This window comes from Apus apus, chromosome 1 (genome assembly GCF_020740795.1).
Source record: "Apus apus isolate bApuApu2 chromosome 1, bApuApu2.pri.cur, whole genome shotgun sequence".
Taxonomy (NCBI): domain Eukaryota; kingdom Metazoa; phylum Chordata; class Aves; order Apodiformes; family Apodidae; genus Apus; species Apus apus.
In genome coordinates this window covers 71067114-71094051 of record NC_067282.1, presented here as the reverse complement: position 1 = coordinate 71094051, position 26938 = coordinate 71067114, and the positions used below count along the sequence as shown (strand labels likewise).

The 26938-nt window shown below is 47.3% G+C and overlaps 1 protein-coding gene across 1 annotated transcript; it reads left to right on the top strand.

Annotated features, from left to right (window-relative positions):
- The first annotated feature begins 2900 nt into the window (after nt 1-2900).
- HGD (homogentisate 1,2-dioxygenase) lies at nt 2901-26732 on the top strand. Its single transcript, XM_051611853.1, has 14 exons — nt 2901-3056; nt 8361-8432; nt 10890-10978; nt 12709-12814; nt 14530-14589; nt 15037-15128; nt 15730-15764; nt 16950-17029; nt 17147-17246; nt 20202-20326; nt 20929-21033; nt 22172-22298; nt 25585-25766; nt 26372-26732. Exons 1-14 carry the CDS (start codon nt 3042-3044, stop codon nt 26501-26503), a joined length of 1320 nt encoding a protein of 439 aa, XP_051467813.1. The 5' UTR covers nt 2901-3041; the 3' UTR covers nt 26504-26732.
- Nucleotides 26733-26938: the final 206 nt, after the last annotated feature.

Genomic DNA, 26938 nt, shown 5'->3' with positions numbered 1-26938 from the left:
CCAAATAGACAGGTTTAAGGAAAAGGGACAGGGAAGAACATACAGCCTTGCTTCTGCCACATGACATGAAATGTGCATTGCATAGGAAAATGCTAATGAAGAGCCTAGAGAAGCAAAGAGATTGCTCATGTCTCTCCATTCTTTTTCTCCAAGGGACCTAGGTCATTCACCCACACAGTGACCCACTATCTGGACTTGGAAGTGATGCAGCAGGAAACAAAATTTTTAATGCACATGCTGTAAATTCGAAGTATTGGAGTCCCCTTTGTCTGTTGGATCAAATATAAGCTGCCTCACCTTCTATTTGAAGCCAACTGTTAAATCTTCAAGCAAGCCCCTTGGTACTTTAATTCTGCTTCTCTGATGAGCTCCTTGCATAGCTCCATCATGATGCCTGTGAGAACAATTCACATCTAACAAACTGCTAGTATGCAGGTACCATACAGTTACATATACGTCACGTGGTAGCATACACAATTGCATTGATGTCTTCTGCTTTTTTATGGATCTCTTTTGGGTCTTGCTGTGTATTTCAGCAGGAATCTCCTTCGAGTAAAGGCCACATAAAGCCTTGCACTGGACAGATGTTATAAACCCAGAAAGATAGCTGAGGTGAATGCTTTTAATGCTTATTCTTCCACACTTAATTAGTTGTGTTTATGAATCATGTTTATGTGATAACTCGTGTTTCTGAATCACGTTTCCATGATAATGAAGACAGTTGATAGAATACTAATGAAGCACATCTATACTTAATGTTTTGTAAGATCTATATTTAAGAGCTGCTGCAACTAACCAAAAAGGTTGTTTAAGGTAAATCACAGAATCACCAAGGTTGGAAGTGATCCCTGTAGATCATCTAGTCAAACGGAGCCAGCTGGAAGAGGTTGCCCAGGACCATGTTCAATTGGGTGTTGAGTATCTTCACAGCTTGAGAACATACTTGTCCCTCTGGGCAACCTATTCCAGTGTTTGACCACCATTTAACAGTCATATTCAAGGGCAAAAAGGAAATGCCACAAATCTACAGACAGGTCAGCCTCCCTTTCATCCCCAAGAAGTGATGCTCCATCCCACCAAGGGATGTTCCATTGCTTCAAGGCAACTAGTCCTAGAAACCATTTCCAGACACATGAAGGACATTAAGATGACCAGAAGTAATCAGCACAGATTTATGATTTCTCTCTTAGATGGGATGGGCTAGGTCAGAAATACCACAGCTGTGTTAAGAAATCTTTTCTGTATTTCATTTTATTTGGAAAAACAGTAAATCAAGTATCAGCTCAATAGGATCTCACTGAATAATGTTTTTCCCTGTATGGAATGGAAAAGCAAGTTTAGGCAGCCTAATAAGCTTTAAAATGTTTACATGGTCATCACGTGAGTAGTGGTAATACCTTGTCCTGTCTTAGGGAACAAGAATGAGCAGGAGGTAGGGTCTACCTATAATTAAAAAGCAACACCCTTATTTTTACCTTTTCCACAAGAAGAAAGAAGAGAACAGGGCCTGTAAAGAGGTGTGATCAAGGTGAAATTTAGGTTCTCAAAGGGGAACACAATCTCAAATGTGATGTTATCTGTCCTGCTGTGTGGCTCAGGGGAAGGGGATCTTGGAAACCCCTGAAGCTTTGCAACTTCACTTTGCAAAACTGGAGTCAAACGTATGATTCATCACTGTCAGAAATAAATGAGATTAACTCTTTACTCTTAAATATTGTCTGGTAGGAAAGGAGTCTCAAGGGTAGGTCGCAGGTGCCAGGTACTTTATTTCTTTGGCAATATTAAATCACTGCTCAGAGTGAACTGACACACTTGCAAGCTCTGCCTTGAGCTGGAGAATTCCTCACTGCTGGTGTGTTTTTTTTATGATAAAGCTGGAAGAAGACAGGGTATAGAGAGAGCTTTTCTGGGCAAATAGAAAGATGGCTCAGGGTGGTGTAAGGAGATGCCAGTTGTAGAAAAGACAAAACAATTAAGACCTGTCCCTTCTGCAGCTTGAGCTCTTGCTGGCTGCTGTGGGGGCATGAAAACTGGTAACTGCTTCAGGAATGGAAGACTTCCACGATGATCTAAGAGAGGGGGAGGCATGTACTCCAGGGCCATGTTCAAATTTGAGTGTGTACCTCCAGTACATTTTCTCCTGGCAGGACTTATAGTAGAGCAGCTCACGGAAAGAGAAAAAAAAACAAACTGTGGGGTTTTGGGCTTGTTGGGTGTTTGTTTTTTTTTTTGAGACAGAGGAGAATTCAAAGTGAAAAAATCAAATAAAATAAATTGATTTTTTTTTTTCTGCGACTTCTGGAAATGCAGAGATACTTTCATTAGTATTCTGTAGCTAAATGCTTGCTGCTGGTCCTGTCTCAGCAACAGCTTTCTTGAAAAACATTAATATTTCAGAATTTATAAGTTCCCCTCGCTAGCACTAATCACAGGAATACAAAATCCTCACCTGCTTTTGGTCCAAAAATGCTGCATAATGTTGCCACATGCTGTTTCACAAGTGTCACTGCTTTCTCCAGGATGGGGACATGATCCTTTCTAACCCAAATGTAATACAGCTTGGAAGCATAATGAACAAATATTTGTTAAGCATTTAGAGGGTCCTATACGAGAATTGCTAGAGGTATAATTTATGAAAGAAGCTTATAAAACAGTTGGGGAAAAAAAAAAAAAAAGGCTTTTCTTTGTTCTTAAATAGCTTGTTCTTCCCCACCCCTCCATGTGTAAGAACCTCCACCTCTTTTTTAAAATTTCAGGAGGAAAAGGAGCATTGAGGGAGGCAGTCCCCTCACCCCTGAGTTTTTATCTTCAGATCGATTCCGGGGTTGGCTCTGTGGAGAAGGGCTGTCATTTGGTTAAACACAGACTGGGCTGAGCAAACAGGTTGAAATCTCCCTTGGACTTTCTCTCTCCCAGCACTGCCAGCCTGCCACCGGCCCGGCTCGGTTGACCAGCTCACAAGCTTCACTTGGCCGGCTGCTCGGGCCAGATACCTGCTTGGGATTTGTGTCTGCTCCAAGAGGAGGAGGAACAGGAGGAGGATGACAAGCTTGCAGGTAAGGGGTCGGGGACCCGTGACCCACCAGTGCTGGCTGTGGACACCCCTCCTCTGCTAAGACCAAGTTTCTCGTGTCTGTTTCACTTCAATGCACCTCTTTTGTATTTCAGGGTGTGTTTTAAAGCTCTCTTGGGATAAAGGAGTTTGCTGCGTTTCGTCTATAAGTAGGCTTTTCTTTCCTTCTTCTCCTCCTTTGGAAATCATTCTTCATCAGACTGTCCCAGCACAGGACATCTTCATCGCAGGATTTGTCCTTCCCCTGCCCTCTGCACACACTCCTCCTCCTGCCCTGGCTTCCAGGCGGGTGTTTCCTGCTCAGCCTATGAAATCTGGCTGGTAGCATCTGCTCAGATGTTGCAACGCTGACTGCCAACTTCCCTGGCAGCCCAGACAAGCAGTGAGTCCATCCTGGGGGATTTTCTCAGTACCCCTTGCAGGGCACGGCGAGGCCCTGACTGTGTCCTCCTCTCTGAGTTTTCCCACCCCTGTTTGCCAGAGCACACAGGAGTTTGGGGAGAAGGGCAGAATGTGGTGGGTTTATGGCTCGTGTGTAGGAACGTGAGGATCATGACCCTGAATCTCATCAGCACCTTGCTATTGTGGGGGGACCATCTGCCTCGTGGTTATCAGGGTATGACAGTAACACTGCAGCAGGCAGGCACAGCCAGGGCTCATCCCACGACTGTGGTGGGTCTCAAGAGCTTGTGCAGGTCCATTGTGTTTCTCCTCAGGCTTCAGGGCTGTCATTGTTACGAAGACTTTTTCTAGCTCTGGATATGCCTGAGATACACATGCGTGTGCTTCTTCACCACTTTTTACATAATGGTTTTTAAGGTCTTCTCCTCTGCTGTCTCCTGTCTCCTCATACAGTACAACTTTCATCATCTGCCTTCAGCAGCAGGTCAGCCCAGCCCTTGGACCATTCTGGATGAGTGGTCTGGCAGCACCTTCTGCCTCTGTCTCTGACTCGTTCCTAGCAGACCCTAACACCTTGCCTGGTGTGACTGTGACTGCAGGCTGAGCATGGGTCTGCCCAGAGCTGGCCACGGGAACAGGCTGCTCTGCCAGCGCCTCCTCTCTGAGACGTCATATACACTCATACCCCAACATCACCCCTCCCCACCCCACCTTCTCTTGGCATTTTTCCTCCAAAAGTGTTGCTTCACCCTTCCGCTCTGCTCCTCCCAGCACCTGTCCCTCTCTTCCCTCTTCTGCCAAGCGCCCTGACCCACCTTGGAGCTGGGCAGGTCTTTTCAGGAAGGGTCTGGCCCTGAACTGTCCCTGGCACTTTTGGAGCAGAGGATTGACAAGACACTGAGGAGATGGCAGCTTCTGCTGGGAATGTGGATATGGACTCTGTGGCACCCTGGCAGCACCAGGGCAGACCTCCAGTTTGGGTTTACCTCCTCTTTGGTTTTACCCCTCAAGGAAGCTGTGAAGCCCTGTGCAGGGGTGAGGGGGGCAGCAGAATTCTGCCCTGCTCTTTGCCCCAGAGGCTTTGTCCCTGTTCCTGTGGGTTTGTGTTAGACACTCCGGTGCTGACTGGTCTGAGCTGACACAAAGGGCCGTGCCTTTTGTGTAGCGATGGATGTTGTTTTCCTGTGTCCTGCAGCAGGAGCTGATAGAGAAATGTATTATGCAGCGTTTGAAGAGGGGCCTTAATTATTTTGCAGGCTATGTGTTCAGACTTCAAATGTGTTTCTCCCATGCCTGCTGTCTAATCCCATGAACAAAAGGTTATGGTTTATAGGTCAGAGCACAACACCCATTGGGAGCACTCTGCTTTGCATCCCAGTTATTCCAATCAATGAGCTTTGCTGAATTTTTTATGCGGTGCTGGGCTTTTATCTCTCCCATTTTATGGGAAAAACAAGAAAACAAAAACCAAAGTAGAGTCAGGTGGATTCCTAATATCCTGTTTGCATAAAAAGCTACAGGATCTCAAACAAAATAATGACAACAGTAATTAAAAGCAGAAAAGAAAACAAAAGACCACAGAGAACTTCCTGTTTTACAGAGAAACCACCTGTCCTATTACCAAAATAGTTCCCATCAAACTGCTTGACTGGAGCTACTCACAAAGTGGTTAGGAACCATGGAGACCAGGCACGGACCTAGAAGGAGTTTGCCATGCCGTGGAGAGGAAGGGTTGGTTTCCAACTGTCCAGAATTTTTCACCCAAGAAGGATGCTCTGATGTGGGTGCTGGGTGGGCAGAAAGGGGTCATTTCTCCTGACTCGGGGCCACCCTGTGTGTTGCAGACTGAGAGGTGGGAGGTGTGCTCAGAGGGTTGGCAGGGAGAAGGGCCATGGTGTGCATGGCTCTTGCACCACTGAACAAATGCACCAGCAGGGTCCATGTCCAGGAGCCCAGACACATGGGGAGCTGGTGTTGCGCATCTATTTTTTTGGCAGCCCAAGTGGTGTTTGACACTGGCCCCTAAGGGCATGTAAAGGAGAGAAGCTTCTCTGAGGTCTGCCACAGGGAAAGGCAAAATGAGTGAATGAGAAAAGCCACATTGAACATCCAGGCAAAGCCTTGGAGCCACATTTGGGGTGATAAATCACCTACAGGATGTTGTCTCCCCTCCTACAGCTGCTGTCCTGCCAATGTCTTTTTTTTTTTTTTTTTTTCCAGCCCTCAATGCAGTTACCTGAGGATTAATTATTTTATTTTTTTTCTTGATGAGGAAGAATTGATTTGACCAAACAATGATGCAGCAGCTTCTGCCCCTGCTCTCAGGGCAGTGAGAAAATGCCACCCTCTCCCAAATGTCACCTCTTCTTCTGCCCCAGACCACCCAGCCTTCTGCCTCGCTGGGTGATGACCAGCAGCTCTGCAGCCCCCAGCTCTGCAGCCCTGCCAAGGAAGGCAGCTGGTTTCCATCCATCACGGGGGGAAGCTGCCTGTGTTGCTGCACCCAGCTGCCTGTTTGGAGCTGGCATGAGGTGCTTGCCACTGAGTTGGTTTTCTTTCCTTTCCTTGTCCCAGCAAGCAGAAGCAAAGGGGCTTTGGGGAATGTGGATGGGCAGGTCAGATGGGCAGCTCACATTTTTATAATCTGAAGGATGGGGGACGGATTTATTGCAGGAAGCCCTCTGTGCCTCCTTCCCCCTTACCCCAGCACTGTGGCAGGGGGGTGCCAGGCAACACATGCTGGTTACCAGATATGCAAACGCACCCAAGAACCACAAACCATCCCCTCCCAGCTCTCCACCAGTTCACTTGAGCATTTTACAGGTAATTAATCCTCTTCTTGCTGTGCTAGTGGCAGAGCCTGCTGGCAGTCCTTGCTGGCTATGCCTCTAGGAAATGAGAATGCTCCTCTCCTCCTCCTCTTCCCCTTTTCCTCCCCTGTTTATCAAGGTTGCCCCACAGGCAAACTCTCTGTCTACCTCTACAGTGCTGGTAGAGGAGGATGCGGTGCGGAGGTCTTGGTTAATTCTGGAACTGCTGCAGTCCCATCAGATACTGCTGCATTTCTGTTTAAAAGAGAGGGGAAAAAAATATATTAAAAAAAAAAAAAAAAAAAAAGATCTGGTACATTTGCCAAGGCTGCTTAGGTGACCTACTGCTTTGCATATCAATATGCTTCTTGCAGAACCTAGTGGAGAGCAGAGCCCTAGTGATGTACCTTCATTTGTAAGAAGGAGAGAAACATCTTCCCTGCACCAACAGAAACTGAGCTGCTTTCAGGTTCAGGCTAATCACGGCTTCCAGCCAGCCTGGCTCCCCCGGGAATGGACTTTTACAGGTCGCTGAAAGGTGCCAGAGGAAAGCACACAGTTTGTCAGGAGGTTTCAGCTTTGCTATCTGAGTGTCTGCTACAGTGGAATATTTCAGGCGGGCTGCAGATTTCACCAGGCTGAGAACTCCTGGGGGAAATAATCCAAGCACGATAATAATGTAACAAACAAAGTACAGGGGATTTGTTTCCCCACCTTCATGTCAGAGCTCTGCCTCCCAGGCTCCAAGGGAGGTACCTTCTGCCAGCCAGGCTTTCTCAGGCCACCCCACAGCAGCCAAGCATTGGGACCCCCATGCCCTGCCATCCCAGCACCACTGCATGAAGGCAAGTATCTCAACTACTCTTGCAGTTGATAGAGGGGAGCATTAATATTTAACTCTCCCCCCAGGCCAGGGAGCTGAGCCATTGATTACTGCCAAAAATGCCTCTGCATTCATGCGGAGTTCAACAGAGTTGCTTCATGCCTTTGTATAGAATCTGGAGGGACTTTGTTTACATTTCTGTCAGTGCAAAGCTAAGGTCTCTGTTATACCTGCTTCCCTTGTGTGTTGCAGTTTACTCATGAGGCTTTTCTCAGTACTGCAAAGCTGGGAGCCACATCTGCTGGGTTCCTGGGGCTTTTAGCCATGCTCAGACCACAGCAGCGATAGGCAGGGCAGAAGGACTGTTCCATCCATGGATCTACATCACCCTCAAAAAACAGATTATCACCTAGTAATGGACTAATTCTTGCTGACTACTATGGTGGGACATTCATGCACAACTGGGCAATACTTACTCAGGGCATATCAGTGACATAGTTACAGTCCCAGCTGAGTTTCCCTTCCTCCCTCATCCCAGTTACATACAGACCTTTTTATTAATGATCATGGAGATGTTTCAGAAGAACCCAACACCTGCACAGCTCCCAGTTTCAATCCCTGAGCATCTGAGGATCCAGTGCATGAATTTGCAAGGCAGCCTGTGAATTTTGGGACATCCATGTTTCAAGTGAAGTCAGAGACATTGCAATAGGTTGCCCAGGGAACTTGTGGAAGCCCCATCCTTGGAAGTGTTCAAGGGCAAGTTGGATGGGGCTCTGAGCAACATGATCTAGTTTGAGGTGTCCCTACCAATGAAGAGGGGTTGGATCTAGATGGATCTTTATGGTCCCTTCCAACTCTAGCCATTCTATGATGCTGCTAGCATGCCTCCATAATGTTAGTGTGCAGTTTTTCCTATGCATCACCAGGTGCTTTTTGAGTGTGTGTAAGTGGTATTTCTGTATAGTATGGCACTGTAGTGACATGCCTTCACGGTTCAGAATGTGGTCAAAATAGACATGCAGATTTAGCAGAAGAGCAAATCCTGTCTGTGCTTCCCAGTCCACCATGTGGTTAGCTAATGAAGTGAACCCAGGAGCTGTGAAAATGGTCTGTGGCAGTACTTGAGACTTAAGAAAGGCTTATGCATCCAAAGAGCCTGGAAAAAGTATGGGAAAACGATGGATGGGTTGTTTGGAGAGGTTTTGCTTGTGTTTTCAAATGCTGATGAGCTGTGTGGGTTATTTTACAGTACATGTCGGGATTTGGAAATGAGCACGTTTCTGAGGATCCACGCTGTCCAGGAGCTTTACCGGAGGGACAGGTACTGAGTTATTTTAAAGTGCTTTATTAAAATTACATGGAATAGAGTGAGTAGCTGTTCCTGGGGCTTCTTTTAATCTTAACATTTTTCCTTTCTCTCTGCCACCACAAAAGCCTCCAGGAATCTTCTTTATGCAAGACTGGAATAATAAGATGCCGGCAAAAATCAGAATTAAAAATTGCCATTCATACTTTCTATTTTTAAGTTACTCATGAGTTTCCAGGTTTCACCTTGGGGGTTAAGACTTGCCTAAATTACCTCTGCTCAACAGCAGAGTTGTTTTTTAAAAAAGGAGACTGCAATATAAGTGGCTCAGCCACACAAAGAAGGAAGCCGTTGGCTCTGGAATGAACTGGAGCAGAAGTCTGAAGCCTGGCAGAGAGACATGCTCACACAGGAGAGGTGGCTTTCAGAATCTCTGTAGGATTTGTGTTCCATGAAGCTGGCTTATAAGCTTTTGGCAGGAGAACAGCTTCTTTGCAGGGAAGGGACATGAATGCCTGTAGTAATAAACTGACAGGTTAATACTTAAAAGTAACTTCTGAACACATTTGATGAAAATAAATTGTGTTGACTCATTCTGTTTTAAGTAAAGGAATCACAACCCATGTGATGCTAACCACTTGGTCTGCAGGGGCAAGAACAAAACCCTGAAGAATTAAAGTCCTCTCATCGACTTTTTGCTGGACTCCTTTACACAAACACACATTTTCAGGCTGCCTGTGCCCTCCCTTGGATCTCCTGGATCTCCCTGGGCTTGGATCTTATGCTCAGTCAGCCACATCACAGAGGACATCACTTGATGGTGCTCCTCTTCATCTTCTGTGCAAGGAGGCCAACAGGTTTCTGGATCTTTCCAGTTCTGGCATTTTACATGTGTGCCAGTAACACACAACACAAGGACAAGCTAAATGCACGTATGTATGTCCTCTAGGTCTGTATTGCAGCCTATGGCATGCCCACAAGGAAGACACACCACTGTGCTAGATGAGACTGACAGCTCAGCTGTTGCAGTGTCTTCGTTTCTGAAACTGGTTAAAGCAACTGGGTGGAGAAAAAAATGTAAGAAAGAGGCACCTTAAAATGGGGATCAGGGTAGCAGTGGCTACCTGGTCTGAACAGGCCGTGGTGGATGTGCTCCTTACCATTTTCCAGAGCAGCACTGTTTTTTTCAAGGAAAAAGACCGCTCCAGCTCCTAGGGGAGGTACTCTCACCTGGACAGAGTTTGGACTCAGTGTCCAAAGAGTTAATAAAAAATCTGAAAATGAGTAAGACTCAAAAAAAATCTCCAGTCCCGAGGGTGGATTCGTTCTCCTCTGCAGTATTTAGAAGACTGGCATCTGCAGAAGTGCTGGCTAAGATAAAAATGACAAGGGCTATTGATCCCCCTGCTTCACTGCATACTTTTACTGACAAGATGGAGTGTGAGGGCTGGAAGCTACGTGTGTTATGAGAGCTTTACCTCATCCTGCTGCCCACCTGTCAGGGCAGTGTTTCATACCGTGTAGATGGATGACTGATCCACTCAGCTGCAGCCAGGTGGCAGGATGCTAAACTAGACCTTGCAGGAGGGAGATGGGATAGCAAATGGTGTATGACTGTCCCACTGGGGTATTCCCTGCAGTTCTTGGATGCTTCTGTTCTTGCTGATCTCAAACAAATAGATGCTGGCCTACTTAGATAAAAATGTTTAGTTTCTGTTCTCTGAAGAGCAGAAATCAGTCCTTCAGTGATGAACTCACCAGGGTTGCTAAAACTGCAATGGTCATACCCATGGATCCACAAAGGGCAAAGCACCTGCTTTGTACTCCAGAGGAAGACTGTCACTGTGCAGAAGCCCCGTGGAAAAGCCAAGGCTCCCACACATGTCACTCCTGCTCTTGGGCAGCAAAGAGCACTGGCAGAAGGAAGCAGCATGCCACCAAAATGCCTGCCCTGGGCAGAGGGCAGGAGGAGGAGAGGGGGACATTTAGTGCATAAAAGGGAAGAAGCAAAGGTGCAGCTGCTGTGAGTCTTTATCAGCCCTCTGGAAAGACAGACGTGATGCTCTGGGGCAATGCCTGGGAACACTTGGTCTCAAAAATAATTGTGCATATTGACAGTCTGCTTTTCAGTCTGTAAGCATGGGGAATAACCCCTTTTCCCTGCTACTCCTGCTGCTGACCCAGTTCAAGCACTGTCCCTTGAAGCTTGCTCTAGCAGCGGGTGTGTTGTGGCTGTGATACTCCTTAAGGCACTAGTGTGGCATCTTGCACGTGGGAATGGCATTTGGGGTCTGGCTAGGGCACCCAGCCTCATAGGAGCATATCTCCCTGATACTACTGCTGATGCACAGACTCAGGAGCACGGTCCACCCCATGGCATTGGGATGCCAGCTGCCCATCACAGTGCTCTGCCAGGGGCTGCAGAGCTAAATCTTGTGCCACTGCTTCTCACTCTTTATTTTTCACATGCAGAATAACCCCCAAGTCTGCCCATATGGCCTGTATGCTGAACAACTCTCGGGCTCTGCCTTCACCTGTCCCCGGCCCAACAACAAGAGAAGGTACCGTGACTGTGACCCCTGGCACTGGGTGGGAGATGTGGGGCTTTTGAGGCGAGCACTGGGGAGCCATGGAGGGGCTGCCTCTGTGCCACTCGGGCTTTCTGCCAGCCCAGACAGGTGGAAAACATCCACTGTGAGCTGGGAGAGGGGCAAGGGTAGAAAACCGTGGGAGAGTGAGAGAAAATGCTTCAGTGGGGCTATCAGGCTACACAAATGCTGAGAAAAGGGGGTGTTGGGATGGGAAATAAACTGATTTTCTGAATGAGGTGAGGAAAGGTAGGGGATGTTCAAGGGGGCTGGATGGTCCTGAGTGGGTTGTGTGTGCTGTGCGAAACAACCTTGGGGTCGCAGCCCTGATGCTGCCACAAAACCACTGCAACTGGCACCTGATGGACTGTGTCAAAACTAAGCCTCTGAGCAGGACTTTCCTCCTCCTCACGGGTGCTTCTGCACACTGGCCAAGGCTGGTGAGGGATTAGCTCAGGCTGTATCCATTCTGGGGCTGGCCAGGGGCTCAAACCAGTGCCAGGCACCCAGCACACTTCTCACCACCCTGTTCCCAGCAGTAATGGGAACCACTTGTTCCAGCCAGCAGCAAACATCCCAGAGCTCTGTCTCGGCCATCATGCTCTGGCCTTGACCAGATTATAGAAGATGGGTTTCTCATTTTACTTCTCCCATGGTGGCTTTTCTGTCCCTTCTGTTGTTCATTCAAATGAAAGACAAATGCATCATCTGAGCTGTCGAGCAGAACTCTGCTCTCCGGGCCAGTGCCAGCTCGCGGTGTGCGTGGGAAAGGGATGAATCATTGTTTGCTGCATGAAGATGTCCTTGATGGAAATTTTCCAGCTCTCAAGGGAGAGCTTCCTCCTCCCCTCTCCCACCCACCCAAACTGCAACCACCACTGTTAAACACATCAAAGGCACTGGCAGCCCAGCCACCTCAGGCTTTCCTGATTACCTCTGCTCTCCTGCCTGATTAAAAGCCCAGCTCTGTGCTTGACTGTGCCTGTGTGTGACATGCAGATGCTGGCCATGGCTGTGGGGGGTGGGAGCAGCAGAGTCTGCAGCCATGGGACACAGCAGGCAGCAAGGAAGGAGAGTGATGGTCCCAGGGAGAGATGGGGGCATTGAGGATCTCTTACAGCAGCAGGAAGCATCACCTTACATAAAACTCCAGTCCTTTTGCTGCGTGGACTCACTGGTGGTCCTATGGGCATGGCCAGCCAGGTGTAGGATGCTACTTTCAGTAATCCATCCAAATTCGGATACTGGCTTTGACCTTCTGTCTTCTGAAAGCTCCTCTGCACTTCCAGCTGGACACAATGCCCAGCCCTGTCCTGTCTGAGCTGCTCTGTAGCTATATTTAAATAGAGTTTTTTTTTTTCTACCCCAGAGATAACTGAATATCAGCCACAGATTAAATCATATATTTATTTTTTATATACATACATATGTGTGTATGTGAGTGTAAATATATGCAATTATATGTAAACAGTCTTCTAGACATTTACTTAGATATATACCAGCATGTATTTGTACTTTGAGCCTGTAATAAAGATACGTCTCTCTGGAAGTCTCTGGCTGTGAGCTGGTGTTTGATATTTAACATATTTTGCTCCAGCTGCCACCAATGTAAATTCATTCCTTTAGGAGCTCAACCAGTCAGCAGCCACCCAGAGTGTTTAACCTCTTCCCCAGGTTAATCCAAGTTTTATCCTTCTTTGTAGCTGGCTGTATCGGATCCTACCTTCTGTCTGCCACAAGCCCTTCAAACCTCTCAAGGAAGGCCACCTGACACATAACTGGGATGAAGTTGAGCCTGACCCCAACCAGGTAACCACTCTAGAAAGAGCCCTTGTCTTTCCAGGTGGAAAATCAGTTATTAAGCTAACCAGGGATGCAGAGGCACTGAGCTGCAAAAGGCCTGAGGAGAGCCTGGGGTCTGGCAGGATCTAGGTCTGTTGTTCCTCACCTAAGGGTCATCCAAGGAAGGACAGCCCTGGATGTGGTGCTTGTTGCTTCCCATCTCAGTGGATGCTTGCACTGCTTCCCAGCACAGCCGCAGTGTCACACGGTTACATGTGTGATCTAGCATCTCCCTGGGCAGCTGCTGTTGGCGACCTCTGAGGCTGCCCTCTCCTCCTCTTCAGTGTCCCCCATCAAAGGTTCATCATGCCCCAGCCCAGCAGGCAGAGCAGCTGTGTGTCTCTGCCGTCCATCCCCTCCTTCTCTTTGCTTTCTGAGAGGCTGCTAGCTGCCCGTCCATTTCTTTGTAGCCCTCAAGGGAAATCAAGCTTCATTCTGGAGAGTCACACAGAGACACGGCATTTGTCTTCCTCTGTTATGGCCTTGCCATCATCTCTAATAATGATTTCTTCTCTGCCAGCCCCAGAACATTTGGCTTTGCTAATCTGAATCTCTCTTGCTGCCGGTCTCCTCTCAACATCATCTCATGGTCATCAGATCTCCTCTCAGATTTTGCCCTGTGATGCATCATCATTAGCTATTTTCCAGCCTCCTGGCAGTCTCACCATTTGTCTGAATACTTTTCCAGTTCCGATGGAAAATGTTTCCCAGCCACAAACCAAGGAGGAGGGACAGGCTCATATCTATGTGCCTTTGATGCTTCTTCCCAGATCATGGAATCACAGAATGGTTTGGGTGAAGGCACAGACAGAGAGTTGCATAAGCTTTGTAATGAAGCCTCAGGGCTCCAGTCTAAAAACATGTAGAGAACCACCAGGTTGGGTAGCCAAAAGCAAGAAAATGTTCTTGTGGATGCCCAGAGTCGCAGGTGTTTTCACCAGGGGTCAAGTGTACGGTATGGATGCGGGGCATATATCTGGCAATCTGGCAGCTGGCCACATCAACATCCTCCTAATCTTGAGTGTTTGGGTTGATCTGCACTGAACGCCCCCACAGTGAGGGGCTCTCAGCCACAGCACCTTGTTCCCAAGAGTTGCAAAGACCTTTTAATATAATATTAGTGGTAATAACTACTTTGGACTCCTCTGGCACTTTTTACCTGAGGATCTCAAGGGCTTTGCAAGAAGTAATTAGTGCTACTTGCAGCTCCCACTCATGCAGGTAGAGATATTTCTGCTTCAGATGTGGGGAAAATGAGGTGAAGACAACAGCAGCGTTGTGCTGGGTCATGGAGGGAGTGAATCATCCAGCACAGAGAGACAGGAGCACAGGACTGTGACAATTTGGTTGTGAAAAGCCAGCTCATCTGAATTTCTTTGCTCTCAACAGTGTTGTTAGTAATAGTGGAAAAGACAGCTTTTAAATATGATTATTTTTTTAAACTTGGCACTACGCAGGCCTGCCAATTATTTTACAAATTTATCATTACAAAAGAAAAAAAGCTTCATAAATCAAAATAAAACTTTAAACCAAATTAAAGCAAAGGAGAAAGTGAAAGCTACCTCAGCTAGCACAGGGCAGGGAAGCAGGGTGGGGGCAGGGATCTACTTTCCATTGGATTTCCACCATTTGTGTTATAACCACTGGTGTTGCTTCCTTGCTTTTTGTTTGCTGTAATCTAGCTGCGATGGAAACCTTTCGAGATCCCGAAAGTCTCTCAGAATAAGCTGGACTTTGTGAGTGTAAGTGAATGGGGAACAGAGCACTCTCCATCTCTGTTGCCCCTCAGGGGGTAGCAGGGCACACGGGAGGCTCAGCGTTGGGCCAACAGCAGTGGGTTTGACACCACTGAGCTTCCAGAGCATCCGTCGGAGGGAAAGGGATCCTGGATTTCAACCAACTGAGAGTGGATTTGATTTTCTACATTGCCTTTCAAGGAACTCTTAAAAAAGAAAGCCTCAGCTCTTCCCAGTCCCTGGGCTGGAAAACACCAGCTTACATGGAGCTTTCAGAAACCCTTAATGTATTACAAGTTGGGCAAAAGGCCGTACATGGAAAGGCTGGTAGTGGTGTGGGAAGCTGGGAGCGGGGGTGATCCCCAGCAAGGAGGTGGGATGAAGGGAGGGAAGGGGGCTGTCTCCTGCCCCACTGCCTGCTGCTCACTCTTGGTGCTTTGGGTTTGCCCCTAGGGACTGCACACCTTGTGTGGCGCTGGTGAGCCCAGAGGACGCAACGGCATCGCCGTCCACATTTTTGTCTGCAACACTTCCATGCATGACAGGTCAGTGACAGCTATGCCAGAGGCTCAGGCAGTCCTGGGCTGGCTGCCTGTGGGTGTATGACTCTCACCAGTGTACTTGATTCCAGCTGCTCCCAGGAGAGCTGCCTCAGTGTCTGGGTGCTCCTGTGTGCACAGGTGGAGGTGTTCATGGTGTCTCCAGCAGGTGTTTGTGAAGCAGCTTGTGCTCCTTGGCTGAACGCTCTGGGAGTAGGTGGGGAGACACCCAGAGAAGGAGGGAGCTGGGCACAGGGATGCAGCAAGAGGGGATGTGTTGAATACAGGTGCTCTCATCCCAGGAATTGCAGCTGCTCCTCGTATGCCACCTCTGGTGGGCATCTCTCCCCCCTGCAGCAGCCCATGGGCAAAGTCAGCCCTGCTCCTCTCTTTACAATGCAGAGGTGGGAGGAGATATTCCAGGCCAGGTACATTAAACCTCCTTTCCTCCTCTATATTGGCCAGTATATTTCATTCACTGGCCTGCAAAAAGCCTTTCTGGTTCCACGTCAGTCTCCCTGCCCAAAAACCCCCAGCTGTGGTCATGGTGTGTGCAAGTGGCTGGGGTTTACAGCACCTTGACCTTCCTGTTCTCCTTTTTCTTTAGATGCCTTTATAATTCAGATGGTGACTTCCTGATTGGTGAGTTGATGCTTTGGCTTTTCCTTTTTCCCTTCGAGGGTCTATCTGGATTGCCATCTGCCTGCCTCTTTGTTCCTCCAGAGCCTTGGTACCTACAGCCAAGAGTTAGAGAAAGAGGTTTGGCTTCACCCTCAGACCATTCAAATTTGATGGTCTGGCACCAGCTGGGCTGTTGGGTGGGTTGCAGTGCTCCCATGCATTTCTGTGCCAGACCTCAACTTTGTTTTTGAGCAGTGACCCAACTTCCTCAGCTTGATGATCGGGGATTGTTTCCCAGCACTCCCCAGATCGGTATTAGGCACAACACAGCCGGAGGTTTTCTGGAAAACATAAGCCTCAGGATTTCTGAGCAGCTTACAGCTAGGTTCCTTCATTGCTTCAGTCCAAGAGTATTTGGCATGGCAGATTAGCTCCCACGCTCCACCAGCCTCAGGCAACCAGACAGCCACGATGAGTGCTGAGGTTGGCACATAATGCGCACACATGCCGAAAAATATTCTGGGCAGTATCAGAAGCCTGGTATTTACTTGTATCTTTCTTGACTGAGGGACAGAAATGCCTTGGGGTCACCAACTGAAACATTTCTCCCATCAAGTAGGTATTAAATTGTTCTCGCTCACCTCTCTCACTACCATGAAGTAAAAGTGTCAGGGCAGATTTCGTAAATCTGCTAGTTTTTAAAGTAAAAATGTGAGCTCTCTTGCACCACGACAGTCATGGAAAATATTGCAGGTGTTAGTGGAGTGTTGCTTCTACCCTCAGAAAGCAGGGAGAAATTGTTATTTGCAGGCAGCTTACACTGCCACAGTCATGCCAAGGATGGGTATTTGCACCATTTTATGTGAAGATCATGAGACAGACAGGCATGGCCCCAAATATATCAAGTCCCATTTGTTTAGACTGTGGAACAAATCAAGGGACCACAAGGTGATGGATGGCCTAATCTCATGCAGGTACCTGCTGTGAGGTGGGGGCCATGGGGCTGGTCTGGAAGCTCTCCCTTCAGTGTGGGCATCTCTGTTGCAAGGCTCTGCATAGGAGAGGGAGCCTAGTCCCACTGTGAAGCAGGGTCAGAAAGGGCTCATTGCCTTCATTGCTTCGTTGGAGCCTGGGTGCTCTATAGGGACAGAGAAGGTGGCAATCACCATGTTTCTTCAGCTCCTCTGCCCACATTTTGTTCCACAGTGCCCCAGCAAGGGAAACTGCTCATCACAACTGAGTTTGGGAAGATGCTAGTGGAGCCAAATGAAATCTGTGTCATCCAGGTAAGTACTGACTGTGCTCAGAGCCCAACACTGGAGCAAGCCAGCTCCTGCATTCAGCTCTTTGTGACTTGGCAGCAGAGTCCTGGGAAGATTCTAGTATTTTCCTTTATTTTCCAGCAAGGAATGCGTTTCAGTGTGGAGGTGTTTGGAGAGACCAGAGGCTACATCCTGGAGGTGTATGGGGCACACTTTGAACTGCCTGACCTGGGGCCCATCGGTAACAATGTCCCATCAGACCTACCATGAGTTTCATAGGGACATACAGGAATTACAAGCCCAGATCCATCCTTTTATATCCTATGTAATACATCCTCCCATGAACAAGCTCTTTCACAAAGATGCTTTCCACCCCAGCACTGTTATTCTCCAGCAGAGCAAGCATCCCATTAAAAAAATGTGACAGCCCAGTCATCCTGGGATTCCCCTGACATTGAAGGGACAACTTCTCTCCCACCCCCTTTTCCACTTTCTCTCTTCCCCTTCTGGTCTGGCAGTTCCCGTCTGCTGGCTCTGAGCCTGTTCCTACAAAAAGAAACTCAAAAGTCATCATCACTGATCCTTCTTACTTACAGATAGGGCATAAACTGGAGTGATAGGAGAGAACTTATCCTGTAAAAGGAAAGGCAGATTTCAGAGACAACAGATGTTCTTGAAGCCCCATTTTATTTTTAATAAAGTGGGTTTTTTCCTCTCACCCCTGTTAGCTCTAGAGCCTAGAGTGCCTTAGCGTCAGAAGCTGTTCCCCTTGGAGTATCAGAAATCAATAAAATGAGCAGCACAGGACCTGGATCAGCAACACATTTGTATCACCATGTTGTGCTGCCAGGGCTGATCTGCACAGGTCGAGCTCTCATAAATCACAGATCCTCTCTGCCAGCTGCCTCCTGCTCTGTGCAATGTCACAGATTGTGAAGGCACAGCCCCTTGCTGCCGTGACAAAGACATTGTGAGGGTGCGTGGCATCTGAAGCCCTGCTGTGCCTGCTGTGATTTCCCAGTCAGCTTTCTGGAGGTGTTCATTTCACCTGCCTCATCCCTGGAAACTTGCTTCCAAACTTTTCTTGCTGAGAGAAACACCTCCTAGTTATTGCTACCAAGATTGTAACAGCTAAACTAGCTACAAACTCAGTACCAATAGTTCTTCACTTTCAGATTGGTGTTTTGAGGCTGGTTGTTTTCAATTGTAGGTTGCATTGTTTTTTCTTCTCACTAGACTGAGCTTGTTTTATAGAACCACAGAATCATAGAATGTCTTGGGTTGGAAGGGACCTCTAAAGGCCATCTAGTCCAAACCCCTACTATGAGCAGGGACACCTCACACTAGAACGGAATGCTCAGAGCCCCATCAAGCCTGACCTTGAATGTTTTCCCCACCACCAACTCTCTAGGCAACTTGTTCCAGTGATCCACCACCCTGATATTAAAGAACTTTTTCCTAATGTTCAACTTAAATCTACCCTTCTCTAGGTTGAAACCATTACCCCTTGTCATATCACATGCTCTTGTGAACAGGTCTTCCCTAGCCTTCTTATAGGCTTCTTTCAGGTACTGAAAGGCAGCTACAAGGTCCCCCCTTGCAGGGGGGAGACTGGAGAGTCTTCTCTTCTCCAGGCTGAACAACCCCAACTCCTTCAGCCTGTTTTCATAAGAGAGGTGTTCCACCCTCTGATCATTTTTGTTGCCCTCCTCTGGACATGCTCCAACAGGTCCACATCCTTCTTGTGTTGGGGGCTCCAGAGCTGGACACAGTACTCCAGGTGAGGTCTCACCAGGGCAGAGTAGAGGGGCAGAATCACCTCTTTTGATCTGCTGGCCACACTCCTTTTGATGCAGCCAATGTGGTTTGGTTACTGCAGTTTGATGTGGTTGGCCTGGGCAGCAATTGCACATTGGTGGGTCATGTCCAGCTTTTGTTCTGCTAGCTATTAGCGCAATTTAAAAGGCTGGCCATGTTTGAAGTAAACTAACTAGATGTTATCAATCAGTAACAAGCTTGGCATGGTTCATCTGCATTTGGTGGGCCTGTGCAAACACCTCATGGCCACAGATAAACTGGAGCCAGTCATTCTTGCAGTGGGGAACCAACCCAATTTGCTGCTGTTTAATGGGATCCCACTGGAGCATCTCTCCCATATGATATGCTGGGCACATCTCTTTTCATGTCTAGCCTACAGTGATTTTTCAGCAGCTTTCCTTTCAGCCAGCTGAAGTGACCTGCCTTCACCCACTTCTTGTGCTGCTGCACTTGATTATTGATACTGTTGCCCCAGCCTGTTTGTAATAAGCTTTTCCATTAACTAGTTTTTCAGATGCTGTTGGACTGGGTTTAGAGAGGGGTTTTTTTCAGTCTCCAGAAGGCAGGAATCTATTATAACATTTGCTTTCTGGAGAAAAGAAAATTAATGCACTTGCCTGTAAACCTTTTCAGGAGGTAGTAATTATAAGAGCTCCTCTTCTCACCACCTACCTGCCTTCCCCTCAGAGACCAAGATCCTTTGTATTTCAGTCTTACTTTATTCTAACTTCACTTTTCACTTGAAAAAAAAAAATGACAGCTGGGGAAAAGCACTGACTATTAAATCTTAGCAGCAGGTAGTAATGCCTGCATTTTTATCCAAGAAATTCAGAACCATTTGTAACAATAATACTATAAGAAGAAGAATGCTTCAGCGCCCATATGGTGCTTTACAGTTTGAAAATGCACTCCTTATGCTAACCAACCCCTTGGTATGCCCAAAGTCTATAGGTATCACCAACCCTTATTTTATTACTCTTTTTGCAAGCATTCAGAAATTTATCTGACCTCCTCATGACAAGCCTCATAACTTCTGCATGGCTAAGTGTCCAGCAAGCAGGATGTCCAGGAACAGGGAGGAATTCACCTTCTGTTTTTTGCTGAATTCCTAGTCATTACACACCTTTAATTGAGGATGACATACTAATCTTGTTCAGAAGGGAGCTGGAGCAGACCTGTCTTAGTCATGTAAGGGGAGCAGGGACTTAAATGCTAAGATATGTTACAGTTACCTGCTCATAGGAGCACAAGAAGTACATGACTTTCAGTTTTCATGGTGGGCCAAGAAGCAATAAGGTAATTAAAAATGCAGAAGGGTACCCATGAAGCCAGGAAATTTTGCCAGCCTCTCACTCTGGCATCTCTCTGACTTCCACAGGAGCCAATGGGCTGGCCAACCCGCGTGACTTCTTGGTGCCCGTTGCATGGTACGAGGACCGCCAAGTGCCGGGGGGCTACACGGTGATCAGCAAGTACCAGGGCAAGCTATTTGCAGCCCAGCAGGTGAGGATGCCCTGGGAGAACAGGTCACACAGAAGCACAGTGACTGCCAGGGCACGGCCCAGGATATGAGACTTGGTAGCATGCACGTTGTCTCAGGGGGTCCTACTGGGTTAAGTGGAGCAGGACTGGGCATTTGCCTTGTTGGGTCATTCACCTTTCCAGCTGAGGCTCCTCAGTCTGGAAAAAAGGGTATGTGAAGACTAGATTGCCCAAAGACTCAACAATGGTCTTTGCCTCATGGTTGCCAGATGTTTATAGTGACAGAACAGAAAAGAGGAGCTGGTGCTGCTGTGGAAAGCCAGAGTTTCCTTACCAGAGGGCCAGTGTTGCAGCTGGCCTTGTTCAAGCACTGCCTGGGCACTCAACAGCCCTCAGAGACCAAACTCCAGTGGAATGGCTGAGCCCCACCAAGTGGAAACACTGAGGAAAACAATGTCCTCACAATGTCAGGTTGTGCCTAAAGGGCTTCATGCTCCAAGCTGGTGGTGTACCTCTCACCAGCACTAACCCCATTTCTAATTCGGGGAAAGAGCAGTGCCCTGCATGTGTGCAGCAAGTTGGAAGGCTGTGTATGGTAACCATCCATCTCTCTGCTTTGGTAGGATTACTCACCCTTCAATGTTGTAGCTTGGCATGGGAACTACACGCCATACAAATACCATCTGGAAAAATTCATGGTCATTAACGCTGTTGCTTTTGACCATGCGGTAAGTACTGGAGCTGGGTAAGACAAAGCAACACTGCATGGATACTGTACCATCCACACCCACCCTGAGCTCCAAGGGCTCAGCGCCTGTTAAAATGTCTGCTGTGCTCTAAGAAACAGAGCAAGATCTCTTGCACTGCTTTCCCTGGGCCCAAACCAAGCTCTTGCAGAGAAAGACGACCACCTTTGTGGTATAAAAACATAACTAGAGGTTGATCACTAGCTTCCTAAACAGCTTTATGCAGCTTAGCATAGAATTTCTGTGTCTGGAAGAGGGCTGAATACTGAAGCCAACACACACTGTGCAACTCAGCAAAAAGCCTTTTGTTTCAAATTCTTGCGTAGATTTATTTCTTGCAATTGGACGGACTCCTTCCTCTGCTGGCAGCTTTCACTGCAATAATTTCTAGATCTTATGGAAAATAACTAAAGCCAAAACTAGTGTGAGCAGCTCTTCTAAAAAGGAAACCAACCCAGTAGGAGAGATGCCCACAGCGATGCCATCTCTTGGTGCTGCTTCTGCAAGTGGGTGTGCAAGGAGACTGGAGGATTTCTAGTGAGACAACCAACAGAAAGTATTGTTTAAACTCCATAAAACCGTGCCAGGAGAAGGATGGTTTTGGGATCAAAGCCCAGAAAATCACTTTATTGGACCAGAGACTTCAAAAATCCTTGAAGCAAGCCACAATTTCTCTGCAATTTGTTCTCCCTGCTTGTAGACTAACAGGGCTGTCAGGCTAAATGCCTCCAGTAGGATGTTCCTGTCCTCTGTAACCGGCTAAGGCAGAGGTACAGTTTCAAGGTAGGAGAAGTGCTGGAAACTGCTCATGGAAGTACCCTGTATTGCATCTGCACTGCTGGATCCAAGGGCATTGTGGTCAGGGAGGGGAAGGCTCTCCAAAGCTGCTCCGAGGAAAAACCATCCAGTCCCATCTCTTGTCCCCCATGTTCAGCATGGGATAAAGATGTTGGGTGCTGTTACACAGGGTCACAAATCTCACCCACACCATGAGGTACAGATGGTAAAAGTGTTTAGGCAAGGGAGAGGCTGCATCAGTCAGGGTTACCAGCTGGAGGAGCTGAGCAGATGGCTCTGAGCCCTGCTCTGTTTCATGCTTTTTGCTTTGCCTTTTTTTCAGGATCCTTCTATATTCACTGTCCTGACAGCCAAGTCAACCCGTCCTGGAGTGGCACTTGCTGACTTTGTCATATTCCCCCCACGATGGGGGGTGGCTAACAACACCTTCCGGCCACCATACTACCACCGTACGTTTGCTCTTTGTTGCTTGAGTACAGGACTGCAGAAAAAAACAAAAACAAAAACAAAAAACCAAAACACAACAACAACAAACAAGTATCCATTTATTTGAGAGCACGCACAGGGAAGAAGCAGTCAGATTTGTAGCTGTTGGCACAGTTAGAGTAAGCTTCTTGGAGTCAGTCGGTCCTCCCTGGAAAATGAACAAACTCAAAGATATTCCTATTTGGAGCATCTCAGAAAAACTCAGAGGTGATGGGGTGGTTGTGTCTACATAGATGGATGTGTCTGTGCTCAAGGGCTCCCACAGAGATCAGGTGCATATTGAACTTGGCGTTGCATAAATGTGTCAGAAATTGTCCTGTCATCCAGCCATGAATTTCTTAATATCTTGTTTGAGTACATAGATAAAGAACAGGAGAAAGGAAAATATTGTATCACAGGTGGCGAGAAGCACAGAGGGATGTAGAGCTGCCCAAGGCCACTCTTGGGTGAGATCAGAGTTACAGTGAAGGAGGAAATTGGCTCTCCTGAGCCTTTCTTCCCCATCTGCACAGTGATGGAGGTATCTCTGGCATCTAAGAATCCAGAGATTGGAAACTGAAATCCTTATTCAGCAGAAAGTTGGTATAGGGATTTCTTTGCCATCACTAGAGCTGGTTTCTTTTTGACAGTGTTTTGGTTTCATCTTGGCAGAGCATGGCCACACATGGCATTGAATGGATTCTAGGAATCCAGTCCCCCACGTGGGACTGCCTTTCCAGGGTGGGCACAAGGCACCCTGGTCTGTGAGGCTGATAGGGAAAGCTTGCCCATCCTGCACCCCTTCTGTCGACAGCTAAAAGGTTGGTCCTCTCTCAGAAGCCATCAAGGTCACTCTGAAGTGCTGAGAGGCTTTCTGCACACTTACTAACTACATTTGAATAGCCACCTCCTCCTGCTAGTTAGACATTTTTTCAAGCATCCTGGGGGCTGGCAGAATTAATGGCACTTGCAAGCACAGTAGGCAGCTGTGCAGCCATCTGAGTAAATCCCCCAGGCAAAGTCCTGCCCTATCACTCTGCTTTCATTCGCAATAATATGTGTGACACGGAAACCTGTCTGCCAAGTCACTCTTATTAGACCCTAAGAGGTGAAATACACTGCCTGTTAACCATGATTAAATTGTTGCTTATCAGCAGAGCTGTGCTAAATTTACACAGATGCGTTGTGAGCCGTAAAAAACGTGAAGTTGTTCAACCTTGCTTTGTCTGTGGTAGAAGACAGCTGAAATAACTCTCATCCTCTTTTACATGCTGTGATCTAAGAGTACCTGTGCAGACAGCTACCTCAGCTATTCACTTGACCACAGTACCTCAGCCATAAGCTGGAGCACTAATTTCAGGATGAACAGGTTGGTTGTCTACTCTGTCCCCACCATGGAGGGGCAGAGCTCGAGTGGGCAAGGTCAGTTATCAGGACACCGTGCAAGTTAGTTCCCTCTGAAATTAGTGCCATGACAAGAATCTTGCACCATTAAGAGAGGCATGACTCTGGGGTAGGAGTAGCACAAGTTCAGTGCTGCTGAACTCTCCCCTCTCCAGATATTTTCCAACAGGACTATTTTGTTTGCCAGCAATCCCCTATTGCCTCCCCTTCCCAGGAAATCCCGTATCCAGAGAATTCTGTTGCACTCAGAGTCACGGTTTTCATCTTGTGTTATCTTTGCCCCAAGTATAAATATAGCAATGGTGGTGCAAAAATATTCGCCCTAGGTACTGTAACAATTTCACATAGAAAGGTGGCTGTGCAGCTCATAAATACTGACTTCTCTTGGTCAGCTTTCTACAGCCTCAGAGGTTGTAAATTACTCCTTTGGTCTTTGGAGCACATGTTGAAAGATGTCTGATGCATTTTTTACACTGTGGGCATATATTGAATCTGTGTCTGAGAGAGTAAGTACTCTCTCTGTGATTTTCATCATGGTGGGACCTAATATCTAATGGCCACTAAGAGTTTTTAACTTCACAACATCCTGCTTGTAGAAGACAACTCTATTTTAGTGATAGGAAATGGAGGCACACCTAAGCTGTTGGAGGTCACATAGGAAACCTGCAAACAAATAAGAAACTGGACTCAGCTCATCCTGTAAGTCCCAACCTGGTTTCCTACTCACCCGCCCATTCTTTCTAAGCAAGTGTAATGAGTCCTGTTGCAGGGGGATTAGCAATCCAGCTCTTAGGGTCTGTACAGCAGTCTGGGTGCACTGAGCGCTGTACATGAGCAGCTTCAGTGAAAAGCCTGTAACAATCCAGTCTTACATGAGCTACTGACAAGTTGGAATGAAAATTAATGAGTGTTTGCATACATATATAGGCCAACTCTGCTTTGAGCTGAATTGATATTGTTGTTAAATATTTTAGACCTTGGATTGTACTTAAGGAAGACTGAGCTACTGGTTATAAAGGCCTATATATAACATGGCTACAGAAGCATGTCCTGGTTTTGCAAAAACTGACTGCTAAGCTAAAAGTTGCCATCTTGTTCAGTCACATCTGGTCTAGTAAAGCTGAAAGTTTGGGATGGCAACTGTTGAAAGACTTCCCTGATAGGGAGCATAAGTCAGTAAGTACTGAATTATTAGATATAGCCATCCTTACCTAAGTTAGTGGTATATTACTCCATTGGTTTCAGAGGGTCTACTTAAAGTATTCTTCCTCAGAAAGGACAAGAATCTGGCTCCTTATCTTTGGGCATACAGTGGCTCTTGAGAAATAGGTAGAAAATGGATGAATCAAAAGCATATGATACTGAAGCACCTGGCTGGACTGGGGGTGCTAGAAGAATTAAAACAAAATTATTTCAAGTTTATAACCTGGGCAGTCGACCAGGCTCCCTCACCAGACTGCCAGCCAGGCAATTTGTACCTGTAACACAGAGAGGATTATACTGAACTTTCCAGTGCTTTAAGATCTCTAATCCAAGTCTGTAAACATCAGGCGCAGTCCGTTTGCAGAGGTAGTACTTACACAGCTCGAGGTGGTAGGAAAAGCACAGATCTACCAACATCTATGCACTTGCATTAGGGAGCTCTCAGTTTCTCCAGGTAATTAAGAGTGGAATAAAACCTGTACAGCTTTACAAGCATCGTCTGTAGGATCCCCAGTGCCCTCTCATGCAAAGCCCTGTGTAGGAATCTCTGCATTCTACCCACTGCTTGGCCAGCTTAGTTCATGGGTTTCAAGGATCTCAAAGCCCACCCGTGATGCCTCCTAAACACACTGCATTTCACCCTCTTCTCTATGCCTCCTGCAGGGAACTGCATGAGCGAGTTCATGGGGCTCATCAAAGGCTACTATGAAGCAAAGGAGGAAGGCTTCCAGCCTGGAGGTGGCAGCTTGCACAGCATGATGACTCCTCACGGGCCAGATGCTGACTGTTTTGAGAAGGCGAGCAAAGCCAAGCTGGAGCCTGAGAGGGTTGCAGAAGGGACCATGGTAAGAAGCCAAGGGAGCTAGTAAGACTTTGAATACAGCACACATAGTGCCCCTGTGCCTCTCTCATAGTCTAGCCTCACTTCTTGCTGGCAAGTTGGAAAAGTACTTGGACCAAACTGCTGCAACATTCACCCCCCCCTTACCAATCACTTCCAGGAGCTCCCCTGGAGACAAGCGATGCCAGGCAGCTTTGATCATCTGCCCACATAAATTATTGCCTGAGCAGGAAGCTGGGAATTTTCATGCTGATTAATTTAATTTTTGTCTTAGCCTATGGATAAAGAAATGCAATCCCTGACTGTCCTCCTTTCTCCACCCCCTAAAATTTAATGATGATGATCAACAGACCTTGAACTAGAGCTTTTGGAACAAGCTGGCCTTCTTGGGCATGCAGGGAGTTCAAAGTCACTCCAGAGACCTGGTTAATACCCACATTGCAATGCCAGCTGGGAAGAAATTTCTCCCTCTGGGTTGGACAGGCTGGAGGCAGAACTTGGCAGTGCTGGACCATGTGTACAGTTCCTGTTTGTGGCAGAGCAGAGCCACCTTCCCTGGATTTAAACTCTCTCCCTCCTGCTCTAACCTACATTTCCTCTTTCCAACAGGCCTTCATGTTTGAATCGTCCTTCAGCCTCGCCGTCACCAAATGGGGCCTCCAGACCTCCAACTGCCTAGATAAAAACTACTACAAGTGCTGGGAACCTCTGAAAAGCCATTTCAACCCCAAGTGCAAGTAAAGTATTTCTTGCTTGCAATGTGTGAGTGAAGGCAAGGAGATCCAGCATACCTACGCATGGTGGCACAGATGACTCAGGCAATGCAGAGTGCTCCAGCACAGAATGGCATTTCAAGCAGCCACCAAGCCACACAAATTAACATCTCTATGTAACTTGGGAAATGCAGTAAAAAACCCACCACACTGTTATTAGCTTTCACCTATCCAATTAAAGCTTTTCTGGTGACACACTGAAGCTGAAGTTCTTGCGCCGCTCTCACCAGGTGCAGTTGGTGTGAATGCTGTACCTTGTGTGGACGCCAGGTACCTCCTGAAAATACAACCTGGTATGTCTTTCACAGTGAGAAGCTAGGGTTCAACAAAGCACTTTAAGCTGCCTGTAGGGGAAGAACTTTCTGAACAGAAAACTCTGTGAGACCTTAGCCTTAGAACAGGC

Excerpts from the sequence above, each read along its gene's own strand:
- HGD (XM_051611853.1), top strand. Across the intron at positions 8,433-10,889 it reads GAGCTTTACCGGAGGGACAG|AATAACCCCCAAGTCTGCCC; the intron begins GTACTGAGTTAT and ends TTTCACATGCAG. Across the intron at positions 22,299-25,584 it reads CCGGCCACCATACTACCACC|GGAACTGCATGAGCGAGTTC; the intron begins GTACGTTTGCTC and ends TGCCTCCTGCAG.